The sequence below is a fragment of the Cheilinus undulatus genome, linkage group 2 (genome assembly GCF_018320785.1).
Source record: "Cheilinus undulatus linkage group 2, ASM1832078v1, whole genome shotgun sequence".
NCBI lineage: Eukaryota > Metazoa > Chordata > Actinopteri > Labriformes > Labridae > Cheilinus > Cheilinus undulatus.
In genome coordinates this window covers 5,867,345-5,882,683 of record NC_054866.1, presented here as the reverse complement: position 1 = coordinate 5,882,683, position 15,339 = coordinate 5,867,345, and the positions used below count along the sequence as shown (strand labels likewise).

Genomic DNA, 15,339 nt, shown 5'->3' with positions numbered 1-15,339 from the left:
GAGCGATTTTTCAAAGGTTTTATAACCCCCTTCTCCTTTGTATAGGAGACCCCCCCCAAATACGCGCACACATGTCCCAAAACCCCCTCGTCTTCGCCGCGGGCAGTGTGAGAGCGTCTGTGAACTTGCTTGTTGCTGTAGCGCCGCACTGGGACCAGCAGTTGATTGGCTATCTTCAGATGTCAGTGATGCTGTGAGGGCCTTAATTAGCAAGATGCATTCTCAATTGTTGATCTTTATCGGGAACCAGATGTTTGGAGGGAGGAACTAACCCCCGACTCCCCCCGCCATCGTCCCTAAGAGACTGTTACCCTCGCACTGATGTAAAGCAGCCCCCCTAAACACCACCCTTCACCCTACCTCCCACTCAGCCCCCCATGCCCATTTGCAAAAGCACCACTTCATTCTCCAAATAAGCAAACGTATATTCAGAGCTGGTGGGCGTAGCTTGGCTGGAAATCCCCATTACAGCCTTTCATGTGAATCAGAGAGGGAATATGCCAAGATGGGAAGATGCGAACAAATCAGGAAGTAAGGATCAAACACTCTAGGTGAATCACTGAGTAAATATATCATGTATTAGAAAATGGTTCAAAGAGAAATTGGCACCAGTTAACCCAGTCTCCACAGGGTCTGTCTGAACAGAATCCCATTTGCTCCACAGACTACAATGCCACAGCGTACTGTCCACAGCATGCAGGGATCAGGCTTATGCTAGAAGCACCACTCAGTCCTACTTTGCTTTAGTTATGTTGGTTCAACTGTCTATGGGCTTGACCAAAACAGTAAACGCTCCGTGTGGGTGCTGGTTCAGCTCATTTGGTAGAGCCGGCATAGGGAGTCATTATTGTTGTGAAACTCAGGAGTGCATTTCAATGTTTTGAGAACATGACTTGTTGATTTTGAGCTCAGATTTTCCTCAAAATATTCCTTTAAACCTGTCTCTGTGCTCTAAGCTGCCTTGTTTTGATTAGATTTTCTTTGTTTGTGCTCTAAATCAGTGGTTCTCAATTGGTGCCCCAAAAGTGGGTCGCGAAGCCCTTTTCAGTGGGTCCCAGATGTGTGCCTGGGAAAAAACAGCACCAAATCGTCTATGAGACTTTATAAAACGTGCATGGTTTGTCCTGTTTCAGTGACTTGTTACACCTTTTCTACCTCTCTTAGGCCCAAGCTCTACTTTTTTTGTGACCAAAGAAAATGTCCAAAATGTGGTTGCAATTCTTCTTGAGGAGTTGATGGTGGGTCCTGTGACTCAACCAGATGAGAACCACTGCTCTGTCTGCTTGCTCTCATTCAGTTTTCTTCTGCTTGTTTACGAAACTACCCTCTGATTGTTCTGGCGTACGAAACCTTCTCTGTGCACAATTGTGTTTCTGCTCTTGTCTTTCTGATGAGCCAATGAAAAGGAAACAGACAGGATGGGCCAATCACATTTTCTCTGCCCGTTGTTGCTATGTTGTTCTCCAAGAGACATTTGCTTTGATGTCACGAAGATAGTCTAAACATTCTATCACATACACACACGGTAAAAGTCTGAGAGCCAAAAATCATCTAATTTTGACAGAAATTATGAAAAATCTGTAAGATAGATATAGCAAACATTAATAAGATGTCTACACCTTAAAGCCAAAATAAAGTCTGTAGCAGGAACTGAGTTGTAGCTATAGGGCTTTAAGTTACGAGGATATGTGTGGATGCCATAGAATGTTGGATTCTCTTAGTGAGATTACAGCATGGCAACGGGCCGAGCAAATGCGATCAGTCCATCCTCTGTTTATTTCCTACAGTTTTTTTTTTTAAGTACAAGGGCAGAAATACATTTTGAGAAAGTTTCTTACGCCATAGAGACAGGCAGTTTCACAATTAAGTGAAAGCACCCTGAGTAAGAGGAGAATGGTTTCAGCAGGAGTGCAGAAAATTTGAGCAAGAAACTAAAGATTTGAGAGCAAGCAGACATTTAGAGCATAAACAGTGAAATCTAAGCGTAAGGAGGCAGTTAGAACAGTGGTTCTCAACTGGTTGGTCGGGATCCAAAAGTGGGTCGCAGTTTTCAGTGGGCCGCGACTACGTGTTAGACAAAAAATGGTGGTAAAAGTCGTGAAGTTCTTATTGGACATGCATTGATATCTTTTATTTTAACCTGTTTTACTGTGAAATTGGGTAATTTTAAATGTTTGATTAATATTTCAACTAATTCATCTCCTTTTCTTGCAATAAATGGCTTCTTTTCCCATGATAATAAGGTAATTTCACAATTTCTCTGAATAATTGGCAAAAATTGACATAATGACGGGGAAAGAGGGTATAAGATGTGTCCATTTTGTCCCTTTACTTTTTTTGTTTTAGGTGTTTTGGTCCAATCATGCTCCAAACGGCAACATATTTAATTAACTAAACATGCATTGTTGGAAATGTTTTGGAAACTTGGGTTGTGATCTCTCATAAGATGAACTGGTGAGTCCTGAGGCCAGGCCAGTAGAGAACCACTGTTTAGAGCACAAAGATAGATTCTAATGGATAGTTTTAAGAAAAATCTGAGCCCAAAATTAAGAAATCATGCTTTCAAAAAGTCAAAATGCACTCTTGAGTTTTGCAACAACAATGACTCCATACATGCACACAAATACAGAGGCTACAGTCATCGAATCACTGGTTGCAAGATTCAGTCCCAATCATGGCCCTGTTTGGTGCACTTCTTCCCCTACTTTCCTATTTCCTAACTCTTTTCTGTTGTCCCATCAAAATAAAGGCAAATACCCAAAAAATACTGGACTTGGTGGAAACTGCAGGTTAATAAGCATGATGGTGACTGGCTAAAGCCATGCAAAAGCTGCATCATATAAGTGGTTTTGCAGGCCATACATTAATAAGGGTATGGTGTTTTGGTGTTGGTTTGGTTGAGATACAGGTAGAGGAACTTACCCAAGTCCTCTGATCAGGCAAACGAAACTGAGGGGCGGAACAGAAGGAAAAGAGACAGCAGTCAGAAGCAGGGAGTGACGTATAAATCAACAGCTTTTTATTGGACACATATAGGTACAAAGGGAACGATGGGTCTTGGTGTGATTAACTCTGAATGATGAATGAGCTGCCCATTGGCAGAGTAATGGCGCTGGAATTATAGGAGGCTCTAATAGTTCCCAACACTTCCTGGTGTTCAATAAGCTCATTATAGCAGGCTACAAATACAACTGCAGTCATGTAATCAGAGCCGTCATTGCTGCGCTGTAAAGTTTCCTGCCAGGAAATAAAAAGCTGAATCACCCAAGGCTGAAAAAGTTCCAATCCCCTCAGCTTTGCAACTCTTTTCTGGTCTCCAGAGCCAGTCATGTGACTGAAAACGAACCCCTCAAAAGTATACAGACGGGCCTCTAGCCGGTCTGCCTTAGACCCACCTGGGTCTGCCGTTTCTGGGAATGATTTGTGTGTCCAGACATCATAAAGTCATAAAGATGGCCTAAGCACTCTGTTAGTGTTTCTACTGATAGGACACCTCATTAAGACATGTGGGACGGCCATGTGGCTGCTGCAGGCCGCGCCCGAGCGGCGGTCTGGACAGGGGACATAAATCAGACAAATGAAACAGCCTGTAAAAAGCAGACCTGAAACGTCCAGAAAAAGAGGGAAAAAAATCATAGTCGGCCTGAGAAAGTGGTGTTTTCACTTTCCAACAGACCATTCTCACCCGCGGGGGCAAGATTGAACAAATGAACGTCAGCGCAGCACGTCATGGACACATGCATGCCAACGCATGCACACACACACATGTATGAAGTGTCATGCTAGAAACACTGAACCCAGGGGGCGAATTCATTGCTTTAAGAGGATATCACTTTTTATAATGTAATCAAAGATATGTTATGGGAAGACGTGTCGAAGTGTGCCCTTTAAGCACATCTGTTTCTGATCTGATGGCCAGCAGTCGACTTAACGGGCAGCTAGGGTAAGGCTGAAGCCACATGCTAATTCACATTAATACTGTTTGTTTAGGCTAAAGGTCTCTGCACACCAGGTCTGTTTATATTTGATGCTTTTCTTAAGATCTGTAACCTATTAAAAACTTTGCCTAGAAATATTGCACACTGTCTTGTAGGTTTATTTTTCAATTTGTTGTAAATAATTAGAGAAGTTTCCTGCGCTCATGCCCAAACCATTCTCCTCTCTTTCAGGTCGCTTCTGCTGGTGAAACGGACACACTCTGATCTTTCTCTGTGAACATGTACGAAACTTTCTATTCATGCTCCAAACTTCTTTCTGCTCTTGTGTTTTTTGTTGAATCAACCAATAAGAAACAGGTAGAGGATGGACCAATCATGTTTGTTCTGCCCGTTGTTGCTATGCTGTTCTCCAGGAGACATTTGCTTTGATCTCACTAAGAGAGTCCCAACATTCTATCACATTGACACATCATCTCAGGTGACTTTAAAGCCGTATAGCTCCAACTCGGACTAGGATTGACTTCATTTTTGATTTAAAAAGTAAACAGATTATTCAACAATTTATGCTGGATTCACATTTTTGCTATCCTTTACGCATTTTAAACAATTACAGTTTAAAGTTTGATGATGATTTTTGGCTCTCAGACTATACCATGTGTGTATGTGACAGAATGTTGGGACTGCCCAGCATAAATTGTTGAATAAATTGTCTACTTATTAAAGTCAAAATGAAGGTTGTCTGAGTTAGAGTTGAAGCTATAAGGCTTTGAAGTCACCTGAGATGATGTGTGTATGTGATAGAATGTTGGGACTCTCTTTATGAGATCAAAGCAAATGTTTCCTGGAGAACAACATAGCAACAGCAGGCAGAGCAAACATGATTGGTCCATCTTGTAACTGTTTTCTCTTGATTAGTTCATCAAAAAATCCAAGGGGAAACACATTTTGAGCTTGCAGAGAAAGTTTTCTATGCACTGCAAAAAACAATCAGTTTCACAAACAAGCAGAACTGACCTGAATGCCTGGAGAAAGGCAGGTTTAAATGGAAAGTACAGAGAAAAATCTGAGCCCAATATCAATGTGTCATGCTCTCAAAATGTTAAAATGCGCTCAAGTTTGCAACAATAATGACTCCATATGGGCTTAGATAGAGTTCTGCATTATGAATGCGAGCTTCAGCAACACAATGTGTGGCCGAGACCGAGAATAACAGTGGTTTGTTACAATCAAGAAGTACAAAACATGAATGAAACACAGCACACAGCAGCAGCTGCCTGTAGCTATTAATGCTTCTTTATGTTGCATTCTTTTCCCAATACTTTGAGCTTTTTTCAATGGCAAGGATAAACATTCTGAAAACTGTTGGAAACTTTTGAGTAAGCTCAGAACTTGAGGAATATATATAACAGGAGTATTTCAACCAAAATTCTACATATTGTTTAATCAAATATTTGGCAAGTATGGACTAAAATACAGACTTGATGTGCAGGGAATTTAGCCCATTATTGCAACTAAAATTTACTTTTTAAAAGAGTCATAAAATACTTTATACTGTTCACAAAAATGAGATATTGCCAAGGTTATTAATGCGCAAAGACTGTATTCAAATGGGCTTGACAAACCAAGAAATACCCCTGATTACATGTGTTGTGTCTAGTGAACCAAACTAGGGAGTAGGTGAAGCTTTACACACTTGATTCACACTTCATAACTCACCTGTGGATGGAAGAGAAAGCCTGGAGCCGGCCGCATGTACTTGTCTTTCAGTGTCTCAAACGGATCACTCATTCTCCTCTTCTCAACCCTGCTAATGATAGATTTCTGTCAGCTCTTATCGCACGCTCAGAGGCAAAACTCAGAGCATTTATTTTTAGGCACCAAACACTGAAGTTTCTGCAGTATGACAACTTGTAGAAAGTTAAAACTTGGCTAGGAAAGCTACTGGGAATGGCAATACCTGTAAATGGGGTCCATGAAGAAAGGTGTCGGCCTTGCATGCTGTAAGGAGGTGTCAGCTTTTGGAATTTCCACCACTGCTTTCTCCTCCTCATACGGCAGGTTGTTCTTGGTCTCATCTTCTCTTGGATTGCGTCCACGGCCTCTTGTTCCTAGGCTCAAGTCCAGCGGTTGATCCTGACCACTTAAGTTGGGTGCCTCAGGCTTGGAGGGAGCAAACATGGCTGACTTTTCCTCCTTCCGCTTGGTAGTGAGGTCAAACGGTGACTCGGATGAGGGTTTACCCTGGGCCTTCTTGCAGTCATCAGCCGGAGACTGTGGCTCGCCCTTTAGACCTGGAGGTCTGAGGTCCCTGTCTGGAAAAGGGAAAACTGGAGGAGAGAAAGCTGGGAAGAAGGGCAGTGGGAACATGGAGGGGTAGGGCAAAGAGCCGACCTTCTTGTCCTGCAGGCCAGCCAGTCCCGTGGAGCCAAAGTACTTTTCAGCTATGGAGGCAATGGCCTTGATAGAGTCATTTACAGCCCCTGTAACGGCTGTGTGCTCGTCCAGCGAGGATGGGATGAGGCCAGGGCCTGGGAAGTCTTTAGCAGCACTGCCTCCAGTCAGGCTGGGGCTCTGAGGGCCTCCCTCACTGACCTTCCTCTTTGGGCCTTTCCCATTTTCTCTCATAGCCCCCCTTTCCCTCTCGCTGTCCATGTCACTCTCTAGCTCAGAGCCTGATGTGCTCTCCAGGTCACTTCCGCTGGGCGTGCTGACATCGTCCAGGTCGCTGCTCTCGGACTGGTCGCTCTGCTTGTTCCGCTGCTTTGTGGACGATGAAGACGTCTGGGCGTGGTGCTCTGAACCTGACAGTTGGTTGCCAGGTAAACCACCATCTTTACGAAGTGCCTTGAGGAGCTCTCTGGACTCCAGAACTCCAGGGCTTGGGGGCAGGAGCGGACTCTTACTCAGCTCTCCACCAGGCCCAACGGGTGCATGGGATGCTTGTCTGACAGGAGAGGTGGCAGGAATGAGTGGTGGTCGATGATAGAGTCCAGAGGGGAAGAGGCCAGGGAAGCTGAAGGGAAAGGCCGGTGCAGCAGGGAAGGTGAGCCCGCTGTGGTGGCGACTGGCACCAAAGTAATCAGCCAGCCCAGCACTGCTGTGGCCCATTGCCAGGGCTGATTTGTCCAAGCCGGGGGCACCAGGGAGTGGCATACCCTGGGCAAACAATCCCCCTGCTGTGAAATGGTTTTTGCCTTCACAGAAGCGCCGGTGCTTGTTGAGAGAGGAAGTAGTGCTGAACATCTGCCCGCAGTCCTTGCACTTTATCTGTGTGCGGCAGTCAGCGTGCATGCGCTTGTGGCGGCACAGGTTGGAGAACTGGGTGTAGGACTTGTGGCACACTTCGCCTGCAGGGACAGGGAGACAGATAGGGGAGGTATCAGTACACAAAACAACACAGACAATGACCAAAACAAAATAGTATTAATGACATGATAGCTCTTATTAGCACAGTGCAGTCTTAAGGCCTTTGCAACCAAGGGTGATGCAAATAAACAGCACAAAATCACAAATAAGGCACAGGTGATATTTAATTTGTTCCAAGGTAAGGCAGCATAGTGTTAGCAACATTTGCTTGGACTGTTCCACATAACCATTGCATGGGATATGTCTCATCCATCTGGGCAACTGCTCACTGGAACTGGGCAAACATTCTGTCTGTCACATTTATTACGGGCCAATTAGGGCAACTAAACATATGATGTAGTAAGGTGGGCAGTTTCAGAGTGAACTAGCTACAGTAGCCCCTATCATTGCCAACTATCAGTGGAGCCAGCTGGTGAAATAAATCTAAGCAGGAAAAGAGCAAAAACATCTTAACCTCCAGTTGTCAGTATGATTCTCTGCTCTTTTTGTTTGTAAAGAAATGCTTTCCAGTTTGGATAAAGACTGCAGCTGTACTATAGCTAAGTTTAAGCTACACCTGCAGCAGCCATTGCTGAAGACTTGCAGTAAAACCAAACCCCTAAAGCTACTGCCTCGTTCTCCGCAAATGATACTGATTGGTTGGGTCATTTCTCGGGACCTGGTTCAATGGTTTCAGATTGGAGGTTTACAAGATGGATCTGCCTGATGACGGACATGGAATCTGGCCATCCATCAGTTTTGCAGGGTTAGCAAATCTCCTACATTATTCCGCTAACATCATGGAAAATATCGTCTAACAGCAAACTTTGCTATGTGATGTAACCGCAAGAATCCCACATTATGGCCAACTTCAGAATTGTAATGTTAGTTCCTATCTTTACAAAAGTGGTATTTTGGTTCCTTGACAACCTGGTATCAGTGTTAACTGCTGCAAAAGGTTAAGAGTTGTAGCCCTTTAAAGCCTTTCTCAACCTTTCCCAAACTTTATTATGCTGTGGCTCAATTTGAAACCCACCATTAATCTAGGGCCTGCCAAACCACAACGTGGGCCTCAAAGTATTTCCCCGCATATTCTTATTTTGTAAACAGAGAATTTCAATGTGAACATTCTCTCAAAATACATTCTCCAAACATTAGGTCGATAAAAAATACATTATGGTGTAATAGTTCAACTGGTATTAAAGTAACTGGTGAAAATTTGGAAGATGTTCAACACATTCACCTTTAGAGGACCCTTATCTAATATCCAAATAACTGTAAACATTTTTCTTTGCAGCTCACTTTCCAGTTACAGTAATCTATCAGTGTCTTCAGAGATATTAGGGTTACTAGAAATGAGTTTGTGGAATTGCAAAGAACAACTAATAAGCCACCGCTGTATCATTTTAAGTCTAATCCGTTGATATTTGACATTCTTTTTTTTTTTAAGATTTATTTTTGGGCATTTTTGTTCCTCCACTAGATAGAGGAGACAGTGGACAGAGTTGGAAACAGGGTCAAGAGTGGGGGAGAGACATGCAGCAAAGGGCCCCAGGCCGGATTCGAACCCGTGCCGCCCGTGTACATGGGGAGCGCCCTTAACCACTAGGCCACCTGCTCCCCTGATATTTGACATTCTTTAAAATCTTATTCTTAATAGCTGGTTAATAGTTTTATTCTTCCTCTATGTTACTTTTTGTACCAAACACAAATCGATATTCCTTGTATGTGAAAATGTACTTTGCAATAAAACCTGATTGTGATTGTTATAAGGTATCTGCAAAGTCTTTTTAGTTTCTAATACTTGTCTCTTAAAATGAGCTGAATGTGACTCTGCAAACTCTTCCCTAGAGCCTTTAATGTCTCTTAGGGCTGTGGGAAATTCTTATAAGCAAGAATCAACACTGTAGTAAAATTTTTAATTGAGTGTTACCAGTTAATTCAACACCAGTTAAACCGTGACACCAGTTCCGTACATTAGACCAGATAAATAATACAAAGGTGAAATGTAAGCTAAATCTTCAGGCTGTTATTTTGTAGGTCTGGAACTTTTTCATTCATGTATTTAACATGTAATCAAATATTTGATTAGAATTTGAAGTATTTTCAAAATTGATGGTGTTATTTAATGTTAGTGAGGTCTTCTGGGGCCCACCAGGGGCCGTGGCCCACGTTCTGGGAAGCACTGGTCTAACAGAATATATGCAGCCTTCTATCAAGAAGATTGATCGATTTTAAACTTGAAATGAGAAACAAGACGTTGCCCCATAACTGTTTAATCATAGGAAAAAATATGGAGAAAAAGTCAATTGAACAGACAGTTCATATCAAATAGCAAAATAAAAAACCATTAAAAAACAACAAAAAGAACATTTTTCTCTGCTTCTCGTTTTTCTTTTTCTTTTTTAGAAATTTGGAAAAAAGGAATGTATAAATGAAAAACGCTTTGTATTTCATCTGATTGTTTTTGTGTTCTGAAAACAAACAGGAAAATCAAAGAATGTAAAACTAGAGCTCTAACATTCTTTTTTCTTAAACGTGTGACCTGCCTCTCCAAAAAAAGAATGTTACATTACATCTGTCCTTTGATGTTCTCTTATTGATCAGAACACAAAAGTGATAAAATGAAATTGAAATGAAAACATTCTCTTTTTATGGTCGTTTTGGAAAAAACAAAAACACAAGAAACGAAGAACGGTTTGTCTTTTGTTTTTTTTGATAGAAACTGCTTGAAAGGACCAAGGGCAGGGTATTCTCCATGCTTTGTTTTTGTATTTTAGAAGTTTATTGGGAAACAGCTTGTTTCTTGAATTGGGATTTTTCATTTAAATTAAAAAAAAAAAACCTGTCGGCTGTAAAATGCACTGACTTTTGGATCTATCCAACTGAAAACCACTGATGCTGACTAGGGTAGCGTCCTGATTCTATGTGTGAGCTACGCTTATCGGAGGATTAGCTACTGGTCGATTGCGTGCAAATTAATTGCATGAATAAAATGTGTCTAGTGTGCAAAGACCTTAGCAGAGGAAACTCAGTATAAATAGTATGTTCAAGTTCCCATCCTGACAACAGCTTTCCAGCAAAATAAGGAGGGGAGGCGTGTTCAGATCCTGGCATTGTACGGGAATCTGTTCAGTTGACGGAGTGAGTCATTCGCTGTCACTCATCACCTGCACATCAAACCGAATTCCCAGGCATCTCCAGCCCCATTGTCCTCCCAGGGACGCTCCCAGGGAGTCCATAAACAATCACACAGAGACATGCAGGCACATTCTGAAATATTCACAGACAAACTGAATAATACACACCAGCATGCCGACATACAGACTCACACAAACACACAATGGCTCTATTTTAAGTTTGTGAAGGAAGCTGAGTTGAATGAATCCTATCCTGCAGTCCGGTTCCCAGGGACAGGTCTCACGTCCTCCGCAGCCCCTCTTCCCTCCCCCCTCTGGGCCTCTGCTGTCACCCCCTTAGCCCCCTCACCTTGTCCCCATAGCCGGGTCCCTGTCATCCCAGGCTAAGTGACCTTCCTACAACTGCCCGAGTGTCTGACCCTTAGAGATGTACAGTGGCAACACCCGCCCCCCGAGACAAAACCTCGCCGTCTGACATATCTATTGCCATTATTAGTCTGTCAACATTATCAACTACCGATGATTTGAGTTTTAAAAGCAGGATGGTAGCCCCGTACTTATTGTATTCCCACGCTCTTTTGTCTCAGCCTTTTAATAAAAGTCAAGAATGCAGTTCACAAACGTGGGATGATGATGTTGCCCCCCTTAAACACAATAGGATATTCAGCAGATCAGCTCCACATCAGCTGATGTTTAAGGAGACTTTGATCATCTGATAATATAAGAAAGCAGCTCTGGATGATTGATTTCACTCACATTGTTATTTGATTTTCAAAATGAGGATAAGGAAGTGGTTAGGCTCACGCTGTGATTACGCTTCTGCATACTTTGGATGCCTTCCAGCCACAAGGTGCACAAGAGGCAATTTAAGAGGATTGAGAGGAAGAGCGGGAAAAAGGGCTGTGGAAACACATTTAAATAAACATCCCAGAAGCACGCCAAATGGGAATCCTGAAGCCAAGAGTGAATGTAATCTTATAAAAAGAGTGTATTTTAATGAGTAGATGCAGAAAACTAAATTTAAATAAAGCGTATTTGCGGTTTGGCTTGGGCTGACACAATTAGGGCTGAAAGGTAGCTGTAAACATTTGGAAACATCTGGGAAAATGGGAAGACGGCTCCATTCCTTTGATTATGCACATGATTTTCCCCTCTTGGAGATGTGCATGTGTCTTGCAACAAAGACAAAGAAATTCACAGACTATTCTGAAAACCTTTTGGCTGTGTTGGAGGAATTTGATCGAGCTGAGCGGTTCACATCACAAAGATGAAGGTCAAGGAGGTCCAGACTGCTTTTACTGAGGGCCACATACAGAAACATATCAGGATGACTGGGCCACCTAGCTATCCTTCTCCTGAAGTGCGTTAAACTTAGTAGAACCAATCCAATGTAGTTTAAGTTAAGCAATATAAATAAAAAAATCTGACATCATAGCTTAACTTTGATGTTTAACAAGGATAACCACACGGTCCGTGTAACTTATGGCCAAAAGGTTTTTCATTTCAAGTGAGAAATCAAAAAATCAAGAAACAAGCTCTTTTCCCATCACTGTTTAAAATCAGGAAAATAGAACATAGGAAAATTAGGACCTTTGACCCGTATTGTACTGGGGTCAAAAAACGGAAAACATAAAGTTACTCGTTTTCCATTTTTTTGTTTTCCCAAAAATAAAAGGATGAATAAAAAACAGTTTGTTTTCACCTTCAGCCCAAAACACCCCGGCGCCGGACAGGAGCGTTGCCTAATTTGATGTTCTTCATTGCAATCAGATCGGCCATATCTCACCAGCAGCTGAGGCCTCCAGTCTATTCTACACTTTGAACAAAAGATGGCACTAAATTTCTTTTACTGTGCCCTCAAACAGAGTTCCTCCTACGGCAGCCAAGATGGACAAAACAGCTGTTCTCCTGGGGAAACAAACCATGGCCAGCGGCATCGAGAAAAGAGTGGTGGCCTAAGTGCCGTGGTGTGACCCGTCTTGCTGCAGCTATGGTTCCGCTTAGAGAAATGACGGTTGGCGATCGTTTTGACACGTGTTGGACGGCACCAGTGTGTTTTAGGCTTTACTTTTTTTCTATTCTGGTCAAATCATGACAATCAACATCAGAACATAATCCATGAAACATTATTTTTTCATAAAACCTGCTTCAGTTAAAAAAAAAAAAAAAAAAGGCAAAAAGGAATGTTACATCGCCAGTGCTCTATTCTCTGTTCTTTTATTGCTCTGAACACAAAAAATAACAATAACATGGAAAAAAGTTTTAATTTAAGTATTATTTTTGAGAAATGAAATTCGAAAATGAATTCTTTCATTTGTTGTTTTCAGTTTTTTGATTCCTGTTTAATATAAACTGCCTGAAAGGAGCAAGGGCAGACTTTTCCCATGTATTGTTTTCCTATTTTTAAACACTAACTGGGATACGGCTTGTTTCCTGATTCAAAATTAATCAGGAGTTTTGGATATAGTGTACCTACCCTGATATTTAAAAAAATGCCATTAGAAAACCTTTAGAGTATTTTACACTTCTAAAATGCATTAAATGAAAGTAACTAACAGTACTGTTTTGAGTACAGTTTAGACCAAAGATTCAAGATTTAGCTCGACAAGTCTCAAGACAGCTGGTTGCAGGAGGTTGCAAGCAGGTAGTGATGTAGGTAGTATATCTACTTGTTAATTTGGATGAGTAGAGTTTGTGAACATTACTCACTGTTTTCACCCTCACTGTTAATTCCAAAACTATTGAAATATATTGTATTGCTTTAAAGGGAAAGTTGCAGCAAAAGTATGGAATAAAAATTGCTGCAAAGATTAAGAGCACATCTTATAGTTTTTTTGTGCTCTGATATTTCTTCAAACAATGCATTAAAACCTGCCTTTGTGCTCTTAAATGTGCTCAGATTTTCTGATTGCGCTCTAAATGTATTTCTGCTGGGTTTTTTTTTTTTTATGAACCAACCAATAGGAAACAAGTAGAGAATGTACCAATCACATTTGCTCTGCTCATTGTTGCTATGCTGTTCTCAAGGAGATATTTACTTTGATCTCACTAAGAAAGTCCCAACATTCTATCACACATCATTTCAGTCGACTTCTGGGCCCTATTACTCCAACTCAGGTCCTCTTCTGCTATTTATGCTAGATTCCCCTCTTGCTGTCTGTTACAGATTTTTAATAATAACTGTTAAAATTTAATGATTTTTGTCTCTCAGACTTTTACCAAGAGTGTGTATGTGGCAGAATGTTGGGACTCTCTTAGTGAGATCAAAGCACATGTCTCCTAGAGAACAGCACAGCAACAATGGGCAGAGCAAACATGATTGGTCCATCCTCTACCTGTTCCTATTGGTTGGTTCATCAAAAATGGAGAGAAGTATGTTTAGAGAGTAGTGAAAGTTTCGTACGCCAGAAAAATCAGAGGGCAGTTCCACAAAAGAGCAGAGGCAACCTGAATGAAAGGCAAGCTTGAAGAAGAATCAGAGCCCAAAATCAATACATCATGATCAAAAAACAAAACAAAAAAACAAAAAAAAGTGCCAGATTTCAGCAGCAATACTAACTCCATACTAGCTTCCTTTAGAAGTATGTTGAGTTTTTTTTTTTCTTGTTTTTTTTTTAACAAGTAAGGCCACAAAACAAACCCTCCACCATAAATTGTGTAGTGTTGACATTTACAGACTAACAGTGCTTACAGAAGACACTCTGAGTGTGAGATCTTATTCACTACACACGCTTATTCGTCAGCTCTTAATAAACGGACAGAAAATATTATAAACACATTCCTGAGTGGAGTGCGGTGGCTACGTGTTGGCTGGCTGAGTGTCTGGATTAATAACCCTGCAGGCCCGGCTGCTTCACAGCTCTGAGACACATGGACAAACATCCCTGACACATCGCGTGCACCAAGATACAAACAGTATGAAAGCATGAGATACAACACAGTGAGGAGCCACAGAGCTGAGCACAGGTCCGTTAACTCATTAAAGGTTCATTATTGGCGTTATTTTTTTCAATTCATTTTTAGCATGAACACTGATTCATGTCACGCTGAAAACAGAAAACTAACAGCCTTTCATTGCCTTTTTAAATTTTTTTTTCTTGTCTCTATACACATACATTTAAATTGTGCATATGACATATGAGCTGTCACTTTCTAATTAGTATGGACATCTTAGTGACAAAAATCATATTGTAGCCTGTAGGAATGCTGGATATAATCTGCATGATAATTTACCAGCGTTGGCCTATATTAGAAGTAAATAGCGGCCAGTGCACAAAAACATTTGTGGAGTTCTGCCTGTACTACCAGGCTGAATACTTTTTCTGTTTTCTTCCCTATTCTTTAAAAAGTAACTAAACCCTCAGAGCTCTTCTTTAAAGTTTTCACCAGTTTGGGTCCAAATCTTGACATTCAAGTACAAAGTATTGAAATTTGACACACTGCGCTAAAAATTTGCGTAGTGACTGCCCTCTGCAGGTTGAAACCCTCTTCTACAACTGAATTATTTCAGAAAATTCTTACTGGCTGATCTGGTGCTCTATGACATACATGGCGCCATCTCTTATCACCACAGATCTAAACAGTCGCTGCCCACAGCTGAAATTCAAGCTCAAGCATTCAGGGGCACTGATGTGACACTCGAGAATTGTGGGTAATGTAGTACTGTTTACACTTGCTTGTGCTCCTACATGACCATATATCTTCAAGTCACCATTTTATACTGTGTTTTGTTACAACACCCCTCCCACTAAATTCCCATCTTGCGGTAGTATTGTATTGAACACGGATGTTTGGCGTGTAAAGATGAGCTCAGCCAATCAGAGATATCACTGTGACATTCCAGGATTGTAGGTAATGTAGTACTGTTGACCACAATCACAAATAACCCATGTATTTCCTAGAATTAAATGGAAAAT

At 41.5% G+C, this 15,339-nt stretch overlaps 1 protein-coding gene across 13 annotated transcripts in view; it reads right to left on the bottom strand.

Moving 5' to 3' along the window:
• The window catches only part of mecom (MDS1 and EVI1 complex locus), a 354,218-nt gene that overhangs the window by 20,284 nt on the left and 318,595 nt on the right, over positions 1–15,339 (bottom strand). For 5 of the 13 annotated variants that reach the window (XM_041803347.1, XM_041803383.1, XM_041803329.1 and 2 more), the window contains 3 exons: positions 5,896–7,285; positions 5,655–5,745; positions 2,923–2,949 (listed from right to left, as the gene is read on the bottom strand). In XM_041803347.1, the coding sequence (XP_041659281.1) occupies positions 2,923–2,949; positions 5,655–5,745; positions 5,896–7,285 (1,508 nt within the window). The remainder of the gene's footprint in view (positions 1–2,922; positions 2,950–5,654; positions 5,746–5,895; positions 7,286–15,339) is intronic. The other 8 variants (XM_041803388.1, XM_041803338.1, XM_041803366.1 and 5 more) reach the window with 3 other exon arrangements.